Source organism: Eleutherodactylus coqui, chromosome 9, assembly GCF_035609145.1.
Source record: "Eleutherodactylus coqui strain aEleCoq1 chromosome 9, aEleCoq1.hap1, whole genome shotgun sequence".
Classification (NCBI taxonomy): Eukaryota; Metazoa; Chordata; class Amphibia; order Anura; family Eleutherodactylidae; genus Eleutherodactylus; species Eleutherodactylus coqui.
The window spans coordinates 163,017,074-163,043,603 of NC_089845.1; the positions used below are offsets into that span (position 1 = coordinate 163,017,074).

At 43.9% G+C, this 26,530-nt stretch overlaps 1 protein-coding gene across 1 annotated transcript in view; it reads left to right on the forward strand.

Annotated features, from left to right (window-relative positions):
* COL22A1 (collagen type XXII alpha 1 chain) overlaps positions 1-26,530 on the forward strand; it is a 355,966-nt gene that overhangs the window by 140,818 nt on the left and 188,618 nt on the right. The window contains exons 15-17 of the mRNA XM_066578764.1: positions 1,544-1,597; positions 9,517-9,570; positions 9,729-9,773. Coding sequence (XP_066434861.1) covers positions 1,544-1,597; positions 9,517-9,570; positions 9,729-9,773 — 153 coding nt within the window. The remainder of the gene's footprint in view (positions 1-1,543; positions 1,598-9,516; positions 9,571-9,728; positions 9,774-26,530) is intronic.

Consider the following 26,530-nt stretch of genomic DNA (forward strand, 5'->3'; position numbering starts at 1 on the left):
TGTTGCAAGTTCAATGTTGAGGATTTGTACTTTATCCTTTTTATTACTATCCTATGCTGAGCTTCTCACAGATATATTGAATTAGACATCAGTCCATCTTGTGAAGAAATGGTCCCAAGAACAGGAATATTTGCTTCAGGCGCTTGCACTATTCCCAGATCTCACCCATTGTACCCCAATGCCATTTCCTGCAGTTACTCAGTATCCTTGCTGCACATTTAGGACATCTTGTTGAAGCTATGTTCGAATGCCGAGGAATCACTGTGAGTTGTGGACCTCTACTAGGTTGGCATAACCAAGATGTTGGTGTAGCTTAACCCATACAGCCATTTGCTCCAGAAATCTTCAGGCAGGATACGGTCACCACTCAGTGCTTTCTACTGTTGGCTCATACCAAAAATAAAACCATTCTACCATGTTGTCCTGTATTAGTGATGAGCAAACTGAACCTGTAGAACCCAGCTTCATGTAGAACTTTACTAAAAGTTCAGTTCACCAAACTATGGTTTTAGCAAAGTTCTACTGGTTCTGTTTACTCAATCCTAGTTTTAAAGACTGGTGTGTAACACTGTTTAAGAGCCATATACGCCCTGTATAACACTCTCAGACTGTTATAAAGGGTTTTTGATGCAGGTGAATGGTGTTTTATGGCATGGTATGACCTTTTTCCAGATCATGGCTTGTCACCCCTTTCAGCCCCCGGTTCATCAGGGCCCTTTGATAGTGGTCTCTATTGCTGTCATCTGCAGCCATTTTACTTGGGCTCTCCCGTCACCTGGCCCCTTACTGTCCCCAGTATGTTGATCAGTCGCTTCTGCAGCTCACGCCACTCTCAGTTTTTTCAAGCAGTCTCATTCTGCCAGCTTCTCACAAGGGATGTAGCCTCACCTGAAGCCTATGTTGCAGTCACCACAGTGCTGCCACCATGTACACTGCACCGCTCTACTGCATTGTATCACTGCTCTACTGCTGCTATCACACTCCCTATGTTCTGTGTTACACCTGTAATAACTTATATGGCCAAGATGACGGCTGTGACATCACCCAGGGGTGGAGCTTAGTCTTCATTCACAGCCCCAGCACAGAGGTGGTCCTAGTGAGTTCCAGAATCTTTATGGCGGTGAGGCCAAAGGTCCTTTTCACTCCACAACCACAAAATCACAGTAAATAATCATGTGACCTCTGTCTCTGAAGGTCCTTGAACATATATACGTCTACCATGTACAAGCAGGCACATCAAAAGGGGTTTAGCTCCTTACATTCACCCTACACTTTGATGGCTTTTTCTCAGTGTTGTACACAAGTTTTAGGGGTTTTAGTGAACATTTGGTTCGGTTCAAACTAATTCTTACTAAACCAAAATTTTTGTCAAAATTCAGCGAACCGTCTGAACCAAACTTTTCGAAAGTCATTGTTCTCTTTTATGTGACTTCCATAGAAGCTCAACTCGATGGTACAACTGTGCTCATATGCATCACACGGTCACAGAGCAGAAGCTAAGAAAATGAACCCTCAAATGACTCCTTCAAATTTAATTTTTCAGGGTGACAGGGGAGAACGGGGTGAAGTTGGTGTGGCTGGCCCTCCAGGACTGCAGGTAAGGGTCTGGTTAGGGATTGGTTTGCATAGAGCCAATGGCTGAAAATTATGGCGCTGATAGCAAAGCAGAACAGTGAGCAGCACACAATATCTGATTGCAAAAACAGCAATTTCTGTAACATTTTAAAAACATTGGCAGCATTTCATAGATTTGTAGAAACATGAAATGGTAGGAAATCTGCACTCTAGCACTGTGTGTTCCAACCTTTTTCAGCTCGCAGCTCGTGTTGAGCGACAGCTCGATTCCGAATCCCATTACAGTCTATGGAAGTACAAATTGAGTTCACTAATTTGCCCTCCTAAGGGAGAGTGGTGGCGACAGTTCTCAATACATGTAGCTGAATAGTTAGGGTTATTATTGCCTTTCAGTGCTGGAGTTCTAGGGTTGACTCCCATCAAAAACTCCATCCAGATGTTGCCCTTGTACAGATTTGAACCTAGAACTCCAACACTACAAGGTAGCAATGCTAATAACTGAACCACCACCATGTATGTCCTTTCTGCTCCAAATGAGGAGAAAAACAAACATCAAGAGAAAAGAAAAACCAATGCCCAGATATTGCCCTTAGACGGGTTTGAACCTAGAAGTCTAGTACTGCAAGGCAGCAGTGCTAACAACTGAGCAACCACTCTTCTTTTATCTCCAGAGAAGAACAACATAGCTAAAGGGGTGCAGAAGTAGCAGTAACACCCAAGACCTGGCATATCCCCTCTGCCATATAAGAAGACCCCAGTGATAGTTTTGAGCAAACGGAACAAGTTGAACCATGCTTCAGGTCAAACTTTGCAAAAAGTTTAGATTGCTGCAATGCCAAGTCCTGAGGCCCTAGGTCTGAATCTGACAGCATCTGCATGGAGTTTGTATGAACTCCTTTCACAATAATCATCCTTTTAGTACATGCATATTACAGATCGCTTCACATCAGATGATACATTCTGTCCCCATTGCGGCTCACTTGTTAGCATGTTTTGGAGTGTTGGAGGAAACGCACAAAGCACAGGGAGAACATACAAATTCCATGCAGATGCTCAAACTCCTTCTCTTCCTCTGTGTCCTTCTTTTCCTCTCCCGAAACGAACTTTTCAAAAGTTTGCTCATCTTTACGCAGTAATACAAATGGCACATGGTAGTTGGAGGGCCCTTTTACTGATTGTGTATTAAGCCCAGAAGCTTCAAGTTACACCCCTTATTAATTACAATGTGTTTCGGAAACCCATCCCTATTCTTGCTTGTTTTCTTGACACTGAAATTTGAGAAGATCTCACTTGATCTTTTTTTTTCAACCCCATTATAATCTATATATATCAGGACTCTTCTTTAAAAGCAGCACCCCTACAGAAGATCAATTAGCACAATTCTGGGTGGTTCTTTCAAAGAGGTATCATTGTGTGCAGTATGTATGCAGTACTGGAGTTCCAAGGCAAGTGCACAGTCATGCCTTGGTGCTTTATGGCACCCAATAGCCCCCCAGGCCTTCACCATACAGTACTTCTGTAAGATTCTTATTTTTTGGGATCAAGCTTGGGGCTTCCTGGAGTTTTGAGGAGTAGTAAGCTGTTCCAGCTCTGAAAACCAAAGATATAAAACAAGCGAGGCTACTTTTAGTATAAAACTTGCTTATTTGATTACATTTTATAAATTTCTATTTTATTCTCTTAAAGGGATAGTCTGGGTTTTTTCAACTGATGACCTTTCCTCTGGATAGGCTATCAGTAGATAATGGACAGAGGTCTGGCACTTGGGAGCCTGTCCATCAGCTGATCGTCCGGCCCGCTGTCCAGAGCAACTGGCCAGGTGTTGTCATCAGCAACAGACAAGGGAAGTAGTTGGATTGCTAACTTTACACCCATTGAAATTAATTGGAGCGCTATGCTGCTATTTCACTTCCTGCCCAGGACAGGATGTCAGTAACTGGAGCAAGAAGTGGAGTAGCAATGCGGTGTTTCCACTGATTCCAGTGGGAGGGAAGCCAGTGTCCCCACTTCCTCCGCCGTCCGCTGGTGACAGCATCTGGCACATGGCACTGGACAGTGGGCTGGATGAGCAGCAGATGGATAGGGGTCCTGAGCGGTGGACCCCATCAACTAACATAGTATGTTAGGCTGAAAGAAGACAATGTCCAACTAGTTCAGCCTGTTTTCACTCCCCTTGTTGATCCAAAGGGAAGTAAAAAAAAAACAATGAGGCAGAAGCCAATTAGCCCAATTTGGGGAAAACATTCCTTCCCGACTCCATAATGTCAGTCAGAATAATCCCCGGATCAACGTTTGAATGTTCTTACCTGACTCCAAGACCCGGATCAACAACCCCGCTGGTTATATACTGTCTATACCCTGTAATAACATAGCGTTCTGGAAAGACATCTAGTCCTCTCTTAAACTCCTCTATGGATTTTGCATCACCACATCCTCAGGCAGTAAGTTCCACAGTCTCACTGCTCTTACAGTAAAGAACCCACTTCTGCGTTGGTGATGAAACCTGCTTTCTTCTATCGTAGCGGATGTCCTCTTGTTACCGTCACAGTCCTGGGTTTCAACAGATCCTGACAGAGATCCTTGTATCATCCCCTCATGTATTTATACATAGTTATTTGATCGCCCCTTAGCCGTCTTTTTTCCAGGGTGAATAATCCTAATTTTGATGCCTCTCTGGGTATTCCAGTCCCTTCATTCCATGTGTCAGTTTAGTTGCCCTTCTTTGAACCCCCTCCAGCACTGTAACATCTTTCCTGAGCACCGGTGTCCAGAACTGTACGCAGTATTCCATGTGGGGCCTGACAATTGCCTTATATAGTGGGAGGATAATGTTCTCATCCTTCGCCCCTATGCCTCTTCTAATGAACCCCAAGACTTTATTTGCTTTTGCAGCAGCTGACTGGCATTGGTTGCTCCAGTTTAGTCTACAGTCCACTAGTACTTCCAGGTCTTTTTCCATATCACCTTTCCCTAGCAGTACCCCATTTAGTGTATATTGGTGACATCCGTTCCTCCTGCCCATGTGCAGAACCTTACATTTATCAACATTGAACTTCATTTGCCATTTTTCAGCTTAAGCCCCCAGCTTATCTAGGTCCATTTGTAGCTGCACATTGTCCTCCATTGTATTAATTATCTTGTATAGTTTTGTATCATCTGCAAATATTGATACTGTGTAGTCCTTATATGAGGTCTTTGATAAATATATTGAATGGAAAGGGGCCTAATACTCAACCCTGTGTAATTCCTCTAGCAACGGTGGCCCAATAAAAGTACAAACCATTAACTGCCACCCTCTGCTTTCTATCCTGGAGCTAGATTTCCCAGGCCGAGCTGTCTCATTTTATATATTAACCTATTATGCGGTACGGTGTCAAAGGCTTTAGAGAAATCCAGATATATGAGATCAATAGATTCTCCCTGGTCCAGCTTATAGCTTACTTCATCGTAGAAGCTGATCAGATTGGTCTGACATGATCGACCCCTCATGAATCCATGCTGGTGAGGAGTTATTCCGTTGTTCTCCTTGAGGTATTCTAGGATGGCATCTCTCATAAACCCCTCGAATATTTTTCCAGTTACTGAAGTGGGACTTACCGGCCTGTAGTTACCAGGCTCACTTTTGGTCCCCTTTTTGTATATTGGATCCACATTGGCAATGCGCCAATCCAGTAGTAGAACCCCGGTCTCAATATTGTTCATAAATATAAGAAATAGTGGTCTCGCTATCATGTCACTTACCTCCCTTAGAACCCTTGGGTGTATTCTACCTAGACCTGGCGATTTGTTGATTTTAATCCTTTTTAACCAGCTCTGCACTTCCTCCAGTGTTATGCAGGTGATATTTAGCAGTGGATTTGTTTTATTCCCCTGCATCTCATGTGGCATTTCCTTTTCGTTTGTGAATACGCTTGAAAAGAAACTATTTAATAGGTTTGCCTTGCCCCCATCGTCTTCTATGATTTCTCCTGCATTATTTGTTAAAGGGCCAGTGCTCTCAGTGAAAATCCTTTTGCTGTTTATATAGTTAAAAAATAGTTTAGAGTTATTTTTGCTCTCCTTGGCGATCAGTCTTTCTGCCTCCTTTCTTGGCAGTTTTGATCTTTTTGTTACATACTTTGTTTTTTTACCCTGTATGTTTTTAGCGCTTCTTCGCTGCCTTCTTGCTTTAGTAGTTTGAACGCTTTCTTTTTTTTTTTTTGTTTATTGCCCTCTTACCATCTTGTGGAGCCACATTGGTTTCCTTCTACTTGTAGTTCTTTTATTTTTAAAGGCTATGAACTGCTCACATGAGGTGATAAGGATCTTTTTAAATGTCTCCCATTTGTCGCCTGTACTGATATTTTTGAGGACATTGTCCCAATTAATGTTACCGATAGTGGTTCTGAGCTGATCAAATTTTGCTTTACTAAAGTTTAGTTTTTTTGTCACTCCCTGATCAGGCTTTTTATTAAATGACAGCTGGAAATTAATTATATTGTGGTCACTATTTCCCAAGTGTCCCTCAGCCTGCACCCCCATGATTCTGTCTGGTCTGTTAGTTAATAATAAGTCCAGAGTGGCCCTACCTCTAGTTGGCTCCCACACAAGTTGCATAAGGTAGTTATCTTTAATTGCTCTCAAGAACTTATCACCCCTATGAGATTTACAGGTTTGTGTTCCCATATTACATCTGGATAATTAAAGTCTCCCGGAGGACAGATCATCAGCTGAAAAGAGCCAAGACTATCCCTTTAATAAAGTGCAATAGAAAGTTATAAAACGTAATGTACAGAACCTGCTGCATATGAACATGAATAAAGCTCCCATGGGAATCAATTTAGGAAGTTTTACACTAAAAGTAACCCGCTTGTTTTATATCTTTGTTTTTTTTATTCTTATAGAACCACTAATGAATGTACAATTGATTTAGGCAATGGGAGCAGCAGAAATATATTTAACTCCTGTGAATTGTCCATATTCCTCCCTTAATTAGACCTCCGATTTGATTTTACCTTCATCTGAGTCCAATCAATAACTAAAGAAGAATCTGATTTCCTGAACACTAAGTGCAAAATTGAACTTATTCATTATTAAGCAGAGCGGTTGAGCAGTCGCCGTCTCTGTTGGGGAAACTACATAAAACTGTTGAGTAAATTATTAATTCAATATGTGTATTTGGAACAAGACTGTAATGGGAGTTTGATGAATTTAGGACACAGCAAAAGCAGATTTACTAAAAAAATCAAATGCAAAAAATGAGCTAATATCTGTACATAAGGAATAATGATTATTCATAGAATTGGGGGCCGGCTGAGCGTTTGGGAAATCAGTCATCAACAAACTGCCCATAGCTGGTCGAATGCTGGATAAGCAAGAGGGAAGAACGGTTTTAGAGTAACTACCACACTGAACACAAATAACAGTATAATGCAATTCAGTGCCAAGAATAATCCTATAGAGCGAACAAACAAGACTTTCATGCAGCCTTCAAACAATATTACCATACGGTGCTCAAATAATACCAAGATAGAGTGCCCATATAATATTACCATACAGTGCTCAAATAATACCAAGATAGAGTGCCCATATAATATTACCATACACTGATCAAATAATACCAAGATAGAGTGCCCATATAATATTACCATACAGTGATCAAATAATACCAAGATAGAGTGCCCATATAATATTACCATACACTGATCAAATTATTCCAAGATAGAGTGCCCATATAATATTACCATACAGTGATCAAATAATACCAAGATAGAGTGCCCGTATAATATTACCATATGGTGCTCAAATAATACCAAGATAGAGTGCCCATATAATATTACCATACAGTGCTCAAATAATACCAAGATAGAGTGCCCATATAATATTACCATACAGTGCTCAAATAATACCAAGATAGAGTGCCCATATAATATTACCATACACTGATCAAATAATACCAAGATAGAGTGCCCATATAATATTACCATACAGTGCTCAAATAATACCAAGATGGAGTGCCCATATAATATTACCATACAGTGATCAAATAATACCAAGATAGAGTGCCATATAATATTTCATACAGTTCTCAAATAATACTGTAATGCAGTGCATAAATACCAATCCGCAGTGCTAAAATAATACCACCATTCAGCGCTCAAATAAAAACAGAGTGATTAAATACGTACCCATGTCATGCCACTACATAGTGCTAAAATAATATCACTGTAAAGTACTAACATAAAGTACCCTTAGAATATTTAATACTGTGCTTAAATAATACTGCCATACAGTTCTAAAATAATATCACCAGACAGTGCTTGGATAATGTTGCCATATAGTGCCCAAAATAATACCTCCATAGGGTGTTCAAATAATCTCACTATGCAGTGCTCAAATAATACCTCCATAGAGTGCCATAATATATCATACAGTACTTAAATAATACCATTATGCAGACTGATTATATAATATTGCTATATAGTGTACAAATAGTACCACTATACGATGCTACAGTGATGCAATAATATTGCCATACAGTACTCACATAATATTGACACAGAGTGCTCATATAATTTTTATACAGTGCCTAAATAATACTACCACACAGGGATTAAATAATAATGCCACACAGTGCACAAATAATATCACCATAAAGTGCTCCAATAATGCTAACATAGAGTTCCGATGCAAAATGTTACACAGCGCTCAAATAACACTGCCATATAGTTCTAAAATAATATCCCCACACAACCCTTGAATAATATTGCCATGCAGTGCTCATAATGATAGGATGTTCAAATAATTTTACTACACAGAGCTCAAACTATTATGTTATACAGTGCACAGATAATACCTTCAAACAGTTAAGAAATAATTCCATAGAGTGCTCAAGTAATACCACCGCACGGTGCTCAAATATTGCCATAAGACCAGTCAAAATAGCAGTCCTACAAAGGGGGCAAATAATACTGCCAAGTGGCGGCCATGCAACAGTGCTCAGGACATAGGTTCTTCTTGAAGATAGGTCACCAGTAACTGATTGTTGGGGGTCTGCCAGGGAAGGTGTGTTGGTCAGCTGGGTCTCTCCCTTTGAAATGAATGGGAGAGAACCCTCAAACCCACAATGCCGTTCAGGGCACTGCCCAACATATGAGCCGTGCTACTTCCAATGAACAGCTGACGGGTGAGGGGCTCTGCCAGCGGACGCCTACTGATCGTTTATTGATGATCTTGAGGATAGGTCATCAATAAAAAAAAGTCCTGGAAAAGCCCATTTAAAGGCTGTACCAAGATTGAAAGTCACCCCCTGTCCACAGTATATCCATCAGGTTACTTAATGATCTGTGGGGGTCATACCCTATAGATAGGGGATAAAGTGGAACAATCCCTTTAAGTCAGTTGATGCTGACATAGTAGGGGCTTGTACTTAGCCCCTCTTGTGAATGGTCCTGAGGGTATGGTTAAGGTCCCACTGTGTTTGCACAGTTTAATTCAGCTTTAAAGGGTTGTCTAGCTGTAAAATATTCATTGGATTAGCCATCAATAGTAGATTGCAGAGGTCTTCTGTCCGGGACCCCCACTGATCATCTATTAGTCAGGTCGGTGTGCTCATACACTGAGCTGATTTCTGCAGGAAGCAGACAGCTCCATTACCACTAGAGTAGCCAAGTTTGATATTACAGGCAAAATTCCTATTCACTTCAATGCCTGCAATACCAAGCCTGGCCACCAGAATGGGAACAGAGCTGTATGCATCCTGCAAAAATTAGTTCACTGCACAAATGCATCAGCTCAGCGAACAGCTGATTGATGAGGGTCCCAGGTAGCATTCCTCTGCTGATCTACTCTTCATGGCCTAGCCTAAGAGTAGGCTACCAATAGTTTACAGCCGAACAACCCCTGTAATTAAACCTGTTATACAGTTTTTATATGTTTGCTATCTTTATTTTTTCTCTGTAGGGGTTGGATGGACCCAGTGGACCTCCTGGAGCTACTGGACCAGTGGGTTCCCCTGTAAGTTATAAAACTACAGTATTGTTGGATATCAGTGAATGGATCATCCATAGGGAGCAGATCCCTCATACAATGCTTCGATATCCTAATGTTTGTACTATCAGGCACCGCCTGTGTTTTCCAGATGGAATTCTGATTATTTTTTAATTTGTTTTTAGGGCTTACAAGGGGAACGCGGTGGAAAGGGAAGCCGGGGAGAAAAGGTAAGAATAGACTCAACATGTAATCTGGTTCATCAGTTCACTTCCTGTATAAATGATTAAGATGCTTTTGGCATCAGAACGGGCTCTTCCTCTTCTGTAGTCATGACAAACCCAACCTGGCATATTAGGGCTGAGCACTTGTTCACCATGACCCTCACTAGCAGATGCTTGGTAATGTTGAGGTGCATTGGGTGATTGGTAGCCTTGTGGAGGCCCACCCTATCACTGAGGATACCTCTCTGAGTTGACACCTTCCTTTATATAGGCCTGTATAGATTTGAAGGAGCCAAAAGAGACCACAACTTTATTGCTATTTTTTCACATGATCTGTTGATGGATGGTCACTTTTTGTTTTTGTTTCTACGCTTTCAAAAAGTTATAACTTTTTTATTTTTCAGTCAACATAACCGTATAAGGGCTGATATCCATGGCAGGCCTAGGAGTCTTCACTAGGCCCTGGCTGCTTTGGCAACCAAATGGCACCCTACAGTCTCAATGGGGAAGGGGGGGGGGCGTCATTGGGGGACAGAAGGAGAAATGCCATGGTCAGCGCTTGGTCAGAGTATCTAGGAGTGTAATGGCCAGGTATCATCTGTATCTTGCAGCTGACACTTGTTGCATATGAAGTAGGCTTGGCTCTTACAAACCCTGGGCACATCTGCTGTACATGTATGTTGCAAAAGGGTAAAAAATGGAAGATAAAAACATCTATTGTAGCTCCTATATCTATAGATTTATAAACTGGGGAAAATGTACTAAAAACGGACGATCTCGCCCCCTTCTGTAGCAGCAGTGCATTGGAGTCAGATGCACATGCCTCTTATAGGGGTTTTCCAGTTGTAAACTACCAATGGCCTACCTGCAGAATAAGAAATCAGTAGTATGTCCACAGGGGTTTGTTGTCTGTGACCCCCACCGATCAGCTGTTTGCCAGGCCAGTGTGCTCCTGCACTGAGTTGATTTCTGCAGGAAGCAGACAGCTCTATTCCCATTGCAGTGGCCAGGCTTGGTATTACAGGTAAAGCTGCCAATGAAGTGAGTAGGTCCTTGGCCTGTAATACCAAGCCTGGCTACTGCAGCGAAAATGGAGCTGTCTGCTTCCTGTAGAAATTGGCTCAGTACATTATTACACTGCCCCGACCAGCAGGTGATCAGTGGGGATCCCTGCTGGTAGAACCCTGCTTATCTACTGTTGATGGCCAATCCTAATGATAGGTGTAACCAGTCTAGTTATGGGTTTGAGCCTTTGGTGTTGTAGCCCATGCAGACCGAGAGCATAGTCAGAGGAGAGCCAGGAGTTTGTAACAGTAGGTCTCGGCTCGCAGTACAAGGGAGCTAGCAGGTAATGTTGTCAGAAAGAATGCCAGAGGTCAGTAATAGGAGGTGGTAGTTAGGTTGCAGAGGAGTAGGCATGTAGTGGAGCTTGACTATGGCTGTGAGGCAAATCAAGGCTTTTATAGCTTGTCGAATCATAAACAGGGCGTGGCCAGGACAGGGAACCTAACCAGGAGTATAGGATCATGGCTAAGCTCAGCAGGAGAGCTGTCTAGACAACTGGATGGCTCAGCAGGGAGAGCTGGGTACAGGAGTACCTGGGTTCAATCCCTGACAATAGGCCACCAATAATTTACAACTGGACAACCCCTTTAATAAACTTATTGCATCTTTGGTCAGTCCATGCCGCAGCCATGAGGTGGCGTAGATGTCAACTATCATTTATGCCGTTGTCTGGTGTAAATTCTAGTAAATCTGTCAGCTTGCAGGAGGCTATGGCTCCCCCCACTAAGCTTTTTCCCAATGTGGCAAGCGCAGCTTAAAATGTAACACATTGCATATTTTTGCACAGATCTGTAATGCGCCAAAATTTGCTGTTTCTTCTCCCGCCAGAATTCTGCATAGATAAATATCCCATTCAAAGCCGATTCTCCGAGACGCCTTCCAGTTTCCTCCTCGCTCTTCTAAAACATCAGTCTTCAGACTAATCACCTTTACATAAGCGTGACCACTTATCACCCGCGATCTACGATTTGAGCGATCCATATATTTTGCTTCGTTCCGAGCCCCTCGTTTCCCCAGACCTAATTACACCGAGGCGCAGTCCTTACTCCCCTATAAATTATTACGACTCCGCAGGGAGACTATAATGCGTTGCTGAAATATGTCATAAAGCAATCAATTAGATTAGTCTTTCTACGCATTACAGCGCCGCTTCACAATTCACGGAAACATTTTCATCTCTCATTAAACACTGTGAGCGGAAATGGCCTAAAGTATGTGAACACCTTCATCCGTTATAATAGGACTAAGGATAGACCATTATCATCGGGATGAATATAAATGAAGAGCTGGAAGCGGCGGAGGCCCCCGCAGTGTTATATACACCTGGGAAATAACTCTCCGCAAATAGAATTATCCGCGGTTGGTACATTAATACAATTTAATACAGTATTATTATCTTATATGTATTCATTAGGGAGGGTGATGGATGGACGGAGCGTGAGGCGGCCTGAAAAGGCGCCGGATGGAAGGTTTTATGTAAATGATTGGTGATTTATAGACACAATTTAATACAATATTGTAAATGAGCTCGCGACCGTCCGCGGTAAAGAGGCTTTAAGGGTGAATTATGTGTACGGAGTTAATTGGTCTTATGGGAAAGAACACAGCGTACCATGCATGTTACATTTATACAGTGGCAGCCTGCATGACATCAAACCGCTGCTGATAAATACAACCAAAGCAAAAGGAATGCTGTGAATACCCCTAGCACTAGGTGGCGCTCTAAAGTATGACACTAGAGCTCACAATTCTTTGTTTCCAATGTTATATAATAACATTAACAATCTTTATTTACTTAAGGACATATTCCTTCTGAACAGCTCACCAAGTGGTCAGGAGTGGTATTGCAAGAAAAATATATTAAAGGGGTTGTCCCGCGGCAGCAAGTGGGTCTATACACTTCTGTATGGCCATATTAATGCACTTTGTAATGTACATTGTGCATTAATTATGAGCCATACAGAAGTTATAAGAAGTTTTTCACTTACCTGCTCCGTTGCTAGCGTCCTCGTTTCCATGGAGCCCGTCTAATTTTCGGCGTCTAATGGCCAAATTAGACGCGCTTGCGCAGTCCGGGTCTTCTGCTTTTCTCAATGGGGCCGCTCGTGCAGGATGCCGGCTCCGTGTAGCTCCGCCCCGTCACGTGCCGATTCCAGCCAATCAGGAGGCTGGAATCGTCAATGGACCGCACAGAAGCCCTGCGGTCCACCGAGGGAGAAGATCCCGGCGGCCATCTTCACCGGGTAAGTAAGAAGTCACCGGAGCGCGGGGATTCAGGTAAGCGCTGTGCGGTGTTCTTTTTTAACCCCTGCATCGGGGTTGTCTCGCGCCGAACGGGGGGCGGGTTGAAAAAAAAAAAAAAACCGTTTCGGCGCGGGACAACCCCTTTAAGTCCTTTAATGACGCGAATCCTTTTTTTTTCATTTTTGTTTTTTCCTCCCCCAAAAATCATAAGTCTTTTACTTTTCCTTTGATGTAACTGTCTAGGGGCTTGTTGCTTTTTGAGGGACAGGTTGTATTTTTTAATTGTACCATTTAATGTACCATATAATGAACTGAAAAAGACTGGAAACATTTCAAAGCAGAATGAATTGGAAAAAAACCCCACTATTTATTTTACACATTTCTATAGCTGATACTTATTCCACATTGCTTGGTGTCCAAATTGGGACTCACAGTTCAAGTTTACGTATTAGTAAGATTTTTTGGAGTTGGGGTGGAGCCAGAGTACCCAAAAAGATGCAAACATGGGGAGATTATACAACCTCCATGCAGATGTTGTCTTTAGTGGGATTTGAACCCAGAATGCCAGTGCTGCCAAGCATCTGGGCTAACCATTGAGCCCCTGCCATCTTTTGAAGTGTGGGTGAGGGAGGGGGGGGGATATGGTTTTTATGGTGTACACACTGCAACAAAAATGACAACATAATAATACCAAATCTATAGAGTTTTTTTTACTTACAGTAACACTTTAATTATTTTCTGCCGCCGTCTTCTGGCCGCCATAACTTTTTTATTTCTTCGTCCATGTAGTTGTGGGAGGCCCGTTTTATGGCAGGACGTCCTGTAGTGTCTATTGGTACCATATTGGGGTACTTATGACTTTTGATCGCTTTTTATTACATTTTTTCTTGGAAACGGGTGACCAAAAAAGTACAATTCTGGTGTTGTGTATTTAATGTAAATAGTGTGTTACTTTGACAGATGACATTTTTACTGATGCAGCGAGGCCAAATAGGTTTACATTGTTAGCTTACATTTTCTTATTATACGGGAAAAGGTGTGTGGGGGAGGGGGGGGGTCTACTTTTATCATTAATAAAACTTTTTAAACTAAATTTTACACTTTTTGTAGTTCCCTCCCCAAATGGGATATAATCATCGTGTGTGTGTGGGGGGGGGGGGGGGGGGGGGGGCATGTGGGACCTCCACGATACCAATTAGGGCATTTAGATGCCACTCTCAGAATTGTCCACATCACTTAGGGGATTAACAGCAGCCTGCAGGCTCCCGCTGGCCATTTATGGGAACGCTTTGTCACATGGTCACACAACCTGGAAGGCAGAGGAGGTGAGTACGGTGTTTTTTTTTTGTTTGGGGAAGGGGGGTGTAGGAATTGTTATTTGTATAGCACCAACTTAGGGTTCTAGTTTTACTGACCTCGGATGGAAGGCTGAGTCAACTACCTGAACCATGCAGGGATTGAGCTCACAGCCATCAGGTCGTGAGCAAGAGCTTAGGACTGCATTCTGCTGTCTTACAAACCACTGCACCAGTACAGTGGTTTGTTTTTTTTATTTGGGGGAGGGGGTAGGAATTGTTATTTGTATAGCACCAACTTAGGGGACTCATTTTACTGACCTCAGATGGAAGGTTGAGTCAACCTTGAGCCGGCTACCTGAACCATGCAGGGATTGAACTCGCAACCTGCAGGTCATGAGCGAGAGCCTAGGACTTCGTACTGCTGCCTTAACACTCTGTGCCACACGAGGCCCTTATTGTTTTGCCACATATTCATAAAAGGTCATTGTTTCTAAAAGGAGCACAAGTTGGCATCTAACTGTAAAAGATATAAAAGAGGTGGCACCAATATAAAAAAGGCGACAAAAGGTGGCATTTATATGCCTGTAAATCATGAGCGGTCCCCAGCCTGTACCCTACAACCTTGTCTTCTAATTGGGGTCCCGTACTCACTGCCATAAATCCGCGCTAACCACATCCGGATCGCTGCGAGTTGCTTGACTGCCCCTGGACCTGCTATTTACATCCAGGTGCCAACTACCAATATTGGTGATCCGCATTAGAAGGGATGAGTCGCAGCGGGTACAGATGCCCTTAGAACCACATGAATTATATCATTGCTGTGGCATTCCACAAGGGGCAGCTGAGACTCTGCCGCCCAAGGGCACACAGACCTGGCGTCCACATTGCACCATTCGTTTAATCATGTGATCAGATGGTATGTGGCCTTCGGCAGCGTCCTGTGCCTGAGCGTGCACCGCCTGCGGCCATGGAAGCATCATGACTACAGATGGGCGAGGCCCCCTGCAGTTCTCCCTGCGTACTGCACACATCTGGTGAACCTCGGACACGGCGGTAAAATACTAACTCAATACGCCACAAAACGTTTCAGCATCTTTTATCAGAAACACATTTGACATCACTTTAAGGGTTAAAGTGGAAGAAGAAACAACATGAAAGCAAAGAAATTCATCATATTTCACAAATGTTGTAAAACTTGCTTGTTAAACAAGTCGGCTGAATAAATTATTTTGTTTTACTGCACAACGAGGAATCTGTGGATCGCTACTGCCCTCTGGTGGACACAGGGAACTCTAGTAATTACATCACCAGGCTAACAGAAGGAATCTAAGAGGAAATGCGTTAACAAGGCATCGCTTCTCCAATCTGATAGAGGAGAGCGCCTGCAGGGGCCGTCATCAAGACGTCCATATGCCCTAATAGGACAACGGGGGGCTGTCTTAACCCTTTATACATGAAGGCGGGCCTATTGGGGATGATGGCTCATTTGTTAGGAAGTGAAATTTGCATTAGAAAATTCCAACAGATATTAAGACGAAAATTGTGGCAGAAAATTAAGGCATTTAATGCAGATTTCTACCCCAGATTTGCATTTGCAGCAGCAGTGGATCCACATGCAGATTTGGCCCATTTCAATGCGCCAATCAATGTATGGATCGCCTTGGTGCTGTGCATGGATGAAAGACTGGACGATTCATGCAATAAGCCTCTGGTAAGGGTGGGAATATTGTCATCCTGGACCAACATGATTATAAGATTATGTGTTACCATCTGATTCTGGGTTGGAGTCTCTTGTTGTAACCGGTGCTGATCAGTAGCGTGTTCAGGGGGAGCCAGAGGTCTGTACACAGGTAGGTATGTTAGGTAGCAGTATGGGAAAGCAGCAGGTGAGGGAGCTTGACTACTGACTGGGAACACAGTAATCATGCACCGAGGAAGGGACAGGTTTATATAGTGAGTCTAATCAGTGCGGGTGGAGCTAATCAGGAGCTGGATTGCAGGAGCAGGAAACAGGGCAAGGATAGGCAGGGGAGCTGCACAGCAGGCTGAAGAGCTCACTGGGGAGAGACGTTGCCTGGAGCACAGGAGCTCCCTGGTTCGAACACTGACATTATGGTAGAAAGACTTCTGATGGACAAACAGGTCTGCAGAATCCTCCCAAGGGACCCTACGGCACAAGTTCTCTTGGAGTTTCATGAGATCCTGTTGGCAGCAAGGGAGGCACACTTGTTACCCTTGAGGAGTTTACATTTATTTTTTACCCCAATCCCACCATAGCAGCTGTCTAGGCTCCTCCTAAATTACACAAAGGACTTTACCTGTTCCCAGTGGACCTATTGTGTCGGGTAATGATACTCTGACTCAAGGGGCTAGCACCTATATTGATAATGTATTGAGACTAGAGATGAGCGAGCGTACTCGGTAAGGGCAATTTCGCAATCGAGCACCGTGATTTTCGAGTACTTCACTACTCAGGTGAAAAGTACTCGGGGGCGCTGTGGGTGAGCGGGGGGTTGCAGAGGGAAGTGGGGGGGAGAGGGAGAGAGAGAGAGCTCCCACCTGTTCCGCACTGCTACCCCCCACTCCCCTCTGCAACCCCCCGCCCCACAGCGCCCCCGAGTACTTTTCACCCGAGTAGTGAAGTACTCGAAAATCGCGGTGCTCGATTGCGAAATTGCCCTTACCGAGTACGTTCGCTCATCTCTAATTGAGACCATTTGTCACTTATCTACGTGACACCAAAGATACCATCAGAGGGATTCATAATATCAGCGTCCCTGAACACATCTTATTGGCCAGTGTGGACATTGAGACTCTATATACTAATATTAAGCATGTCCTATGTCCGCTGTCCTATGGCGGTCTCTGACACACCCAATACTCACTGAGCATGCTCCAGCGGTGCTCCTTAGTTGGGCATGAGGGAATGACTACAATCGGTGGACTGTGCTGTCCAGTATGAATGTCAAGCATGGATAATGTCTCCTTATTGGATGAAACTATGTCTGCAATCCCATTAGAGGTTGGTCCCGGCTATTTGCCATTTGAGGGCTGTCATTGCGGCATCATTCTCATTATAGCCTCATTCTTACACCTGACGATGCCTAGCTAGGCGGAACATTTTAGAACAGGACTTTCCTGCTGCTCTGTATATACTTGTGAGGGGTTATGGCCAGCGTTCAAGCTAACTCCTAGAATATGGAGGGACTGGTCACCTCCCAATTTCTATACCATTATGGCGTGATCTATGATCCATGGATACTTCAGTCTACAGGAGCTGCAAAGGTTTTGTGCAAAGTATTACAATACCAAAATGCTTATAGAGGAGGTGCCGGGCGCAGCAGATCAGTGAGGCACTTGAAGACATCATTAACAAAAAGTAATCAGCATAGAGGTAGCATTCACTCCACGCCCCAGAGGAACGATGTTCACATGCCTTCACTCCACGCCCCTGAGGTAGTCAGGGCCACTGGAGAACACATAAGGGGGAGAAACAAGAGTACATAACCTACTGATTCATAATTATCTTTGCCCTAAATGATGGGGATGGATTAGGATACTGGAAGGGGTTGGAAAAGAGACTCTACTGAGTCAAACCTTGCTAAAAGTCAGCTGCAGCATGAACCCAAACCTTGGGGGATCTGATTCGGCCAAACCTGTTCTTTCCCTTCCTTCCTTTTTCTTCTTTTTCCTTTTTCTTCTTCCCCCTCTTCCTTCTTCTTCTTTCTCCTCCTCCCTCTTCCTTCTACTTCTTCCTTTTCCTTCCTTCTTCTTCTTCTTCCTTCTCCTTCCCATTTCTTCCTCATCCTCCACCTTCTTCTTCCTCCCCCTTCTTCCTTCTCCCCCTCCTCCTTCGGCTTCCACTTATTCTTCCTTCTTCTTCCTTTTTCTTCTCCCTGCCTCTTCTTCTACCTTCTTCCTTTTTTCATTATTCTTCTTTAAAAAAAGGAAAAGCAAAGATGAAAGAAAACAAAGATTGAGAAAATAGAAAAAGAAGAAGTAAGAAGGGTAAATATTTTTCCCTTCTTTTTCCTTTTCCTTGTTTTCCATCTTACTTTTTTCATTCATTTTGCCTTATAACAAGTCACAAGTACTTAGATCGCCTCCTAGGTGCCCTCAGAGTGTTATACGGGGCTGGTATGGCTCGTGCTCAGTGTTACACACCAGTTTTAGGTGTCTTGGTGTTCAATACATTAATTCAAACAGAACCAAACTTTTCGTCCAAAATCAGCGAACCGAACACTATTTGAGCGACAACTAATTAAACTGCCACACGGTTCTCACCCAGCTTTCCTTGAGTCCTGAATGGAAAAGTCTATCTAGGTGCCACTCAGCTTTCAAAGAAACGGATCACATGACCTTCAGTATTCCGACACTTGCTTCCAAAACTACAGTGGCCTATTTCCAGCTGTTCTTGGAACTTTATCTACGTGCCTGCCAGCCGCGTCGACTGTCTTCACCCACCCGGTACCCTCGGCCCCAGGGCTCCGGCAGAGCTGGGCTAAATCTGCACTGGCAGAGGGAGGATGATTAATCCACAGATGATAGGGAGAGTTGTAGTGGGTGGCAAAAATGACTCAATTCAATGAAACATCAAATGCAAATCAAAGGGATCTCCTAAATGTCTACATCCGTGATATCACTGACTTCAAACAGAGAGAAAAATAGAAGAAAGAGCTATCAATTATATACAGACAGCGAACGATACGAATATTAGTCAGACCTGCTGTAGGCTCTAATGAAAGACAGCGGAGGGGCGGGGGACCCCCAATACTACCGGGACAGAAGGACTGCAGATCTTAACCCCCCAAACAATCACATGGAAAAAGAAACCTCCTGAAAATGACAATTTTAATTTATGCTTCATGGAAATATGTTCAGTGCAGAACTCCATCGGCTTGTGTATTTTTAACCCCTTAGCGACGTAACCAGTAAATTGTTCCCCCTTCTGTATTCCAGTGGCCATAACGGTGACACATTGTGTTTTGCGCAACAATTTCTAGTTTTTTTAGGAATTAATTCCGGGACATACAATGTACAGATAGTCCTCGACTTGCGAATGTTCGAGTTACGAACTTCACAAGATGCGAACGATCTGTCCTGCACAGTATGATGTAATGCTATGGCTTCTATCAAGCCTGTCCGGTCAGATCGCGGGACGCTGTGCGGTTTCCCTAGGACTGCCTACGCAGAGCGCCTATCAAGCCATGCGCAGCCCTGGGGCCTAGGTATGTTATAGCAGGACACTGTACAGGACCCCCGAACGTCGGGTGCCAGCTGTTACGTAGAGCAGACACCCGGCGGCAGCGGTTCCGAAGAGCCGGAACTGTTAACGCTTTAAATCCCGCTGTCTATTCTGAGAACAGCCGGCACCCATCGTTATATGGAGTGGGATCCACCCGCGATGCCCTCCATACAAGCATTTGTTCGGACATACGAACAAACGTCCTCGCGAACAGGATCCTGGAATGGAAGTATTGGAGCATCTGTAGTGGATATGGGTCATTAATGTTCTGCTGCTAGACAATGAACATAAAGGCCGTTACAGCATTGTATTCTGGGCTCTATTTCCGTGGCGTTCACCATGTGGTATAAATATTGTGTTATCTCTGTTCTACAGGTCATTACGATCACATTACAGATGTTTGCAGGTTTTATTATGTTTTACCACTTTTGCACAATAAATACTTTTTATTTAAAAAACAAACATTTTTTGTGTCGCCACATTCTAGGACCAAAGCAGCTTTATTTTGCTGCCGATAGAGCTGTATACAGGCTTGTTTTTTGCAGGATGACTTGTAGTTTTTAATGGTACCATTTCGAGGTACAAATGACTGTTTGATTACCTTTCATTTCTGTTTTGGGATAAGAGAGGAAAAAAACTGAAAGAAAATGTGTTTCTGTAGAAAATGTTTAGATGTTTCGGGTAACAATAACTATGGCATCTGTTGGATTAAATGGCATAGAGAAAGGATTAGATGAGCAAGTGCTCATCTTTTAACTCCGTTTCTGGAAAAAAGAAAAGACCTGCACATGTGACAATCAGAGAGCAAATAGGTTATCTGATTAATAAGGGAAAGGGATTGATAACAATGAAGAAAAGTCCATTTCACCCCTCCTCTCCAGGACAGTCGGGAGAACCACAGCCCATTCTCTGCTGCCTGCTTTCCTCTGTGCTGCGCACACAACACACAGGTATGACAGCTATAAATTAAGTATTCCCAACCCTACTTCAAACGGCTGTAGCGCAGGTTCTGTCAGTGCTACTGACAGGCTTTTAGTGTCATTTTTAAAGCCAATCTTGGCTTGGCATTGAATCTCATCTTTAAAAATATGTTCCTTGGTATATTAAAGAAGAAAATCTAAACCAGCGGTCAGGGGTGTAACCAATCACATAAATGGTTAGAAGTCAAAAACAAAAAGAGTAAATTCTCACTTTGTGAGGGGTCATAGTTCACTCAACTGCCCAAATCCAAGAGAGCTTTTCATTTATCCATTTGGATCCAGACATATAACATTAGACCAGCACTCCACCTCCAGATTTGAATGGATAAATGAAGAGCTCTCTTGGATTTGGGGGGACAAGTGAGAATTGGCCCTCTACTTGTTTATGTGACTGGTTACACCCCTGAGGGCTGGTTTAGATTTTCTTCCATAGACTGTGAATCCTGAACCGATACCATTTGTATCTCTGGGAGAAGACCAGTGTGCTCTTATGTCCGGATGTCCATTTGGGATGAGGAGGCTGATTGAGAAAGTCCCCATCTCTTGATGTGAGGACGTGCCATCATTCAGTCACACCAGGTGTGTCCTACCCTTATGATATCTAACAAGTCTTCATTTTTTGCATCAGAGCTCTGTCCTTAGAGGTAATATTAGACCTCAAGTATGTTGGGAGCACTGAGAGAACTGGAGCTGTTTGAAGTAGAACGAGCTCTGTTAACCTAAAGCTGTAATGTCCTTTCTCTACATATCCAGCTTGGTTTATTATATACTGTGGAGAGGTTAAACGACCCGGCTCTAATTTCTATAAGTAACGCCACTTGTAAGAAATTTCAGCCTACAGTATACACACTGCATGGCCACTTTATTACCCCCCCCCCCCCCCCACCTAGTAGCGTTGGACTCCTTTGGTCTTCAGAACGGCAGCAGTTTACCCTTTAAGAATATGAACTTTGTGAACTAATTTGCTAATGAAGAGAACAAATGTTGCTACAAAACCTGTTTAATACAGAGAAGGATCGAATGTATCCATGAGGTGACAACTTCACGTATGAATACTCCTTGTTAGAGGCTGCCCAATGTAGTAGATCACATCAGGGTGATTTAGTAACCGTGTAACAATCCAGTCTTCGGCATATGCATTAGCAGGAACGACTCTGTTGTATCATCCTCCGTGGATCAATGGGACTTTACAGCTGGTCAGAGTCGTTACTTTGTATCTTGTCCTCCATGAAGGTAACAAGCGGCTTCACTGTAGTCTATAGAAGCTGGGATTCTTGACAAAAGCCAACATTTGCTGCTTTAATTTTGTGGAGCTAAACCTGATTGTTCTGAGAACAGATTTGTGAAGAAGCAGCCAGAGGAGCGGGTCCCCGAGTGTCGCCTGGGTTGGCGGTAGTACTTTTTTTGTCAGCACGCACCTGTGTCCTGTCTATTATCAATGCCTCCTCCAGTGCAGAATGAATAGAGTCAGAGCTGAGTCACAGGCCAAATCTTGCTGCTTTACTACTGGAGAAGTGCAGAAGAGTATAGTTAAAGCGTAGCTGAGTTTTCAACAACTTTTCTCCTTCCCCGCTCATTTTCTGCTGTTTGCACCCTGTTTCAAGTCTATAAGTTCTCATTTTCAGGTGGTCTTCCCCATTTTTCTGTTGCTCTGCTGCTTGCAATCTACTTTCAGGGAAGGACGTGTAACAAGCCTAGCCAGTAGTTTACTGTCCTGCACTTCCTTGCCCTTACTTCCTGTGCTGCATTGCACTGTCTCTGGTCCAATCAGTAGGTGTGAATGCCCACACCTTTACTTTCCTAGGACTATCAAGCATTCTGGCCAAATGGTCAGTAAACCCGCTATAATGTGTGTAATGCGTGCACACTTTAATAAGACAATTGTACGGATACGGTTCTAAAAGTGACATCATGTGGATTACAGATTCTCTTTAGAAATGGTACCCTACAGCTGTAGCAAAATTTGCCATTTAATGTAGTTTATTATGATATCACAAATTCCTATCTGTGGTTACATCTTAACACGGCCGTAATAATTATAAACACATACACAATATAGAACACAGATGCCCATGTACTTATGGCAGAAGGTTCACAATGCTAAATATTACAATGCCCACACAATACTGCCATTCTGTGCCTAAATATTAACACCATACATTGCAAAATAATTTCACAATGCAACAAACTAGAAGATGACAACAGCACACGCAGTACCTCAAAACAGCCAGAGGGAGGAACTAAGCCGGCAAAATATGCACGCTTCTGTAGAAAGGTCTGGATCCGAGACCTCGATTAACATGGACCAAGATATGATAGAGTAGAAGCAGCAGCCAAGGAGGTAATTGCAAAGAAAATACTTTAATCCACCCAAGTAAAAGCACAACGTTTCAACCACCAACAATCTGTGGTTGAAAAATCACAGATTTTTGGTAGTTGAAACGTTGTGCTTTTACTTGGGTGGATTAAAGTCTTTTCTTTGCAATTACCTCCTTGGCTGCTGCTTCTACTCTATCATATCTTGGTTCCCAATGCAATAAGTAACTAAGTAATACCACCATTCAATGCAAAACAATACTGCCATACTATGCTAAATTATCCAATGCACACACAATACCGCCATTCAGTGCCCAAATAATACCATCATACAATTCTAAATAACTAAGTAATACCACTGTGCAACGCAAAATAATACACTGCAAACACAATACTGCTACTCAGGCCCTAAAAATACCGTAATATAATTCTAGATGATACTGTATTAAAATGCTAAATAATACTGCTATACTATACTAAGTAATGTGGCCCCCACAGATAATATGGCGCCCGCACAATGCTGCCATTTTATGCCTAAATAATAGTCATGCAGTGCTAAATAATACCGCCATATGGTAATAAAATAATACCGCCATGCAATGCAAAACAACAAAATAATGCCATTTAGTGCTTAGATAATGGTTGATCGTGTGAAAAAATATGTGTCCTATTTTGGTGCGCATTACGTATCGCATGAGGCCTGAAGCAAATGGGCCGGCGCAGATACACCGTATTCACTGCCTATTTGCTCTGCAAATCAATGGGCTGAACAAGAACCCACAAGAGTGGACAAAAAATGCAGGCAAATGCGATCTCGAGTGGTGCAATGTGCAGCATATTTACACAGTCTAAACCCGAACCCTCCCAAGTAAGCCCTAACGCAGAGCGTTGCAGCAAGAGACGTTCAGCTCTGCTACATCTATGTAGGGCCATGAACCCGCCGCTAGCCCGGAATTAGCAGAACTTCGGCGCCGAATTAGTCGCACTTTGTGTTTTCGTCTTTTCCTTTATTTAAAATGCAATAATAGAATTAGTTTCCTTCGGAGACCTCCAGAAGTCGTTAACCCCTCGCGTCTTAATCTTCCGAGAACGCTGATCCGCTCAGTAAATGACTACAAACTCATTCCAGAAGTAACAGAAGAAATGGCAGCCGTCACTGTTCTGGGAGCCGCGGTAATTCAGATGTCGGAAGGTGTCGCCGAGCTTCAATCACTGTTCCAATGATCTGCAAGACACCTCGGAGGACGAGTGCGAGAATCTGTGCGCCGCTCCCAGGAGAACGCGCTCTCCCCTTATTGCGCTATCACACATCGCTGGGGTCGGGAATTAGTTTTTGCCTTTGATACGATGAGAATGGAGCCCTGACATCGCTACATATTACATTTGTCACTTTGTGTGACTTTACCTGGCAGACAGAAATCACTTGTCATTTAACTCCTTCCTGGCTGCAGGACTGTTGCTGTAACCTTCCACAGAAGACACTAGGGGGCGACACCTGCAGCTGGGGGGTATGGGACTGGCTGTTCTTTATAATACTGAGGCTAGCCTGTTGTGGCTGGCACTGTATGTGGGGTTTACACTGTGGTTGGCACTGTATGTGGGGTTTACACTGTGGTTGGCACTGTATGTGGGATTACGTTGTGACTGGCACTCTACTGAGTTTTACAGTGGCTGGCACTATGTTCTGTTACACTGTGGCTGGCACTTTACTGGGTTATACAGTGGTTGGCACTGTATGTGGGGTTTACACTGTGACTGGCACTATACTGGGTTACACCGTGGCTGGCACTGTACTGGGTTATACTGTGGTTGGCACTGTACTGGGTTATACTGTGGCTGGCACTGTACTGAGTTAAACTGTGGCTGGCACTGTACTGGGTTATACTGTGGCTGGCACTGTATGTGGGGTTTACACTGTGACTGGCACTATACTGGGTTACACCGTGGCTGGCACTGTACTGGATTATACTGTGGTTGGCACTGTACTGGGTTACACCGTGGCTAGCACTGTACTGGGTTATATTTTGGCTGGCACTGTACTGGGTTATACTGTAGTTGGCACTGTACTGGGTTACACCGTGGCTGGCACTGTACTGGGTTATACTGTGGTTGGCACTGTACTGGGTTACACCGTGGCTGGCACTGTACTGGGTTATACTGTGGCTGGCACTGTACTGGGTTACGCCGTGGCTGGCACTGTACTGGGTTATGCCGTGGCTGGCACTGTACTGTGTTATACTGTGGTTAGCACTGTACTGGGTTATACTGTTTCTGGCACTGTACTGGGTAATACTGTGGCTGGCACTGTACTGGGTTACACCGTGGCTGGCACTGTATTGGGTAATACTGTGGCGGGCACTGTACTGGGTTACACCATGGCTGGCACTGTACTGGGTTACACCGTGGCTAGCACTGTACTGGGTTATACTGTGGCTGGCACTGTAATGGGTTACACCGTGGCTAGCACTGTACTGGGTTATACTGTGGTTGGCACTGTACTGGGTTACACCGTGCTAGCACTATACTGGGTTACACAGTGGCTGGCACTATACTGGGTTATACTGTGGTTAGCACTGTACTGGGTTATACTGTGGCTGGCACTGTACTGGGCTACACCGTGGCTGGCACTGTACTGGGTAATACTGTGGCTGGCACTGTACTGGGTAATACTGTGGCTGGCACTGTACTGGGTTACACTATGGCTGGCACTGTACTGAGTTATACTGTGGTTGGCACTATACTGGGTTACACCGTGGCTGGCACTATACTGGGTTATACTGTGGTTAGCACTGTACTGGGTTATACTGTTTCTGGCACTGTACTGGGTAATACTGTGGCTGGCACTGTACTGGGTAATACTGTGGCTGGCACTGTACTGGGTTACACCATGGCTGGCACTATACTGGGTTATACTGTGGTTAGCACTGTACTGGGTTATACTGTTTCTGGCACTGTACTGGGTAATACTGTGGCAGGCACTGTACTGGGTTACACCATGGCTGGCACTGTACTGGGTTACACTATGGCTGGCACTGTACTGAGTTATACTGTCACTGGCACTGTACTGAGTTATACTGTGACTGGCACTGTACTGGGTTACACCGTGGCTAGCACTGTACTGGGTTATACTGTGGCTGGCACTGTACTGGGTTATACTGTGGCTGGCACTATACTGGGTTATACTGTGGTTGGCACTGTACTGAGTTATACTGTGGCTGGCACTGTACTGGGTTACACCGTGGCTGGCAATGTACTGGGTTATACTGTGGCTGGCACTGTACTGGGTTACGCCGTGGCTGGCACTGTACTGGGTTATACTGTGGCTGGCACTATACTGGGTTACACTGTGGCTGGCACTGTACTGGGTTATACTGTGGTTGGCACTGTACTGGGTTATACTGTTTCTGGCACTGTACTGGGTAATACTGTGGCTGGCACTGTACTGGGTTACACTGTAGCTGGCACTGTACTGGGTTAAACCATGGCTAGCACTGTACTGGGTTATACTCTGGTTGGTACTATACCGAGTTATACTGTGGCTGGCACTGTACTGGGTTACACCATGGCTGGCACTGTACTGGGTTACACCATGGCTGGCACTGTACTGGGTTATAC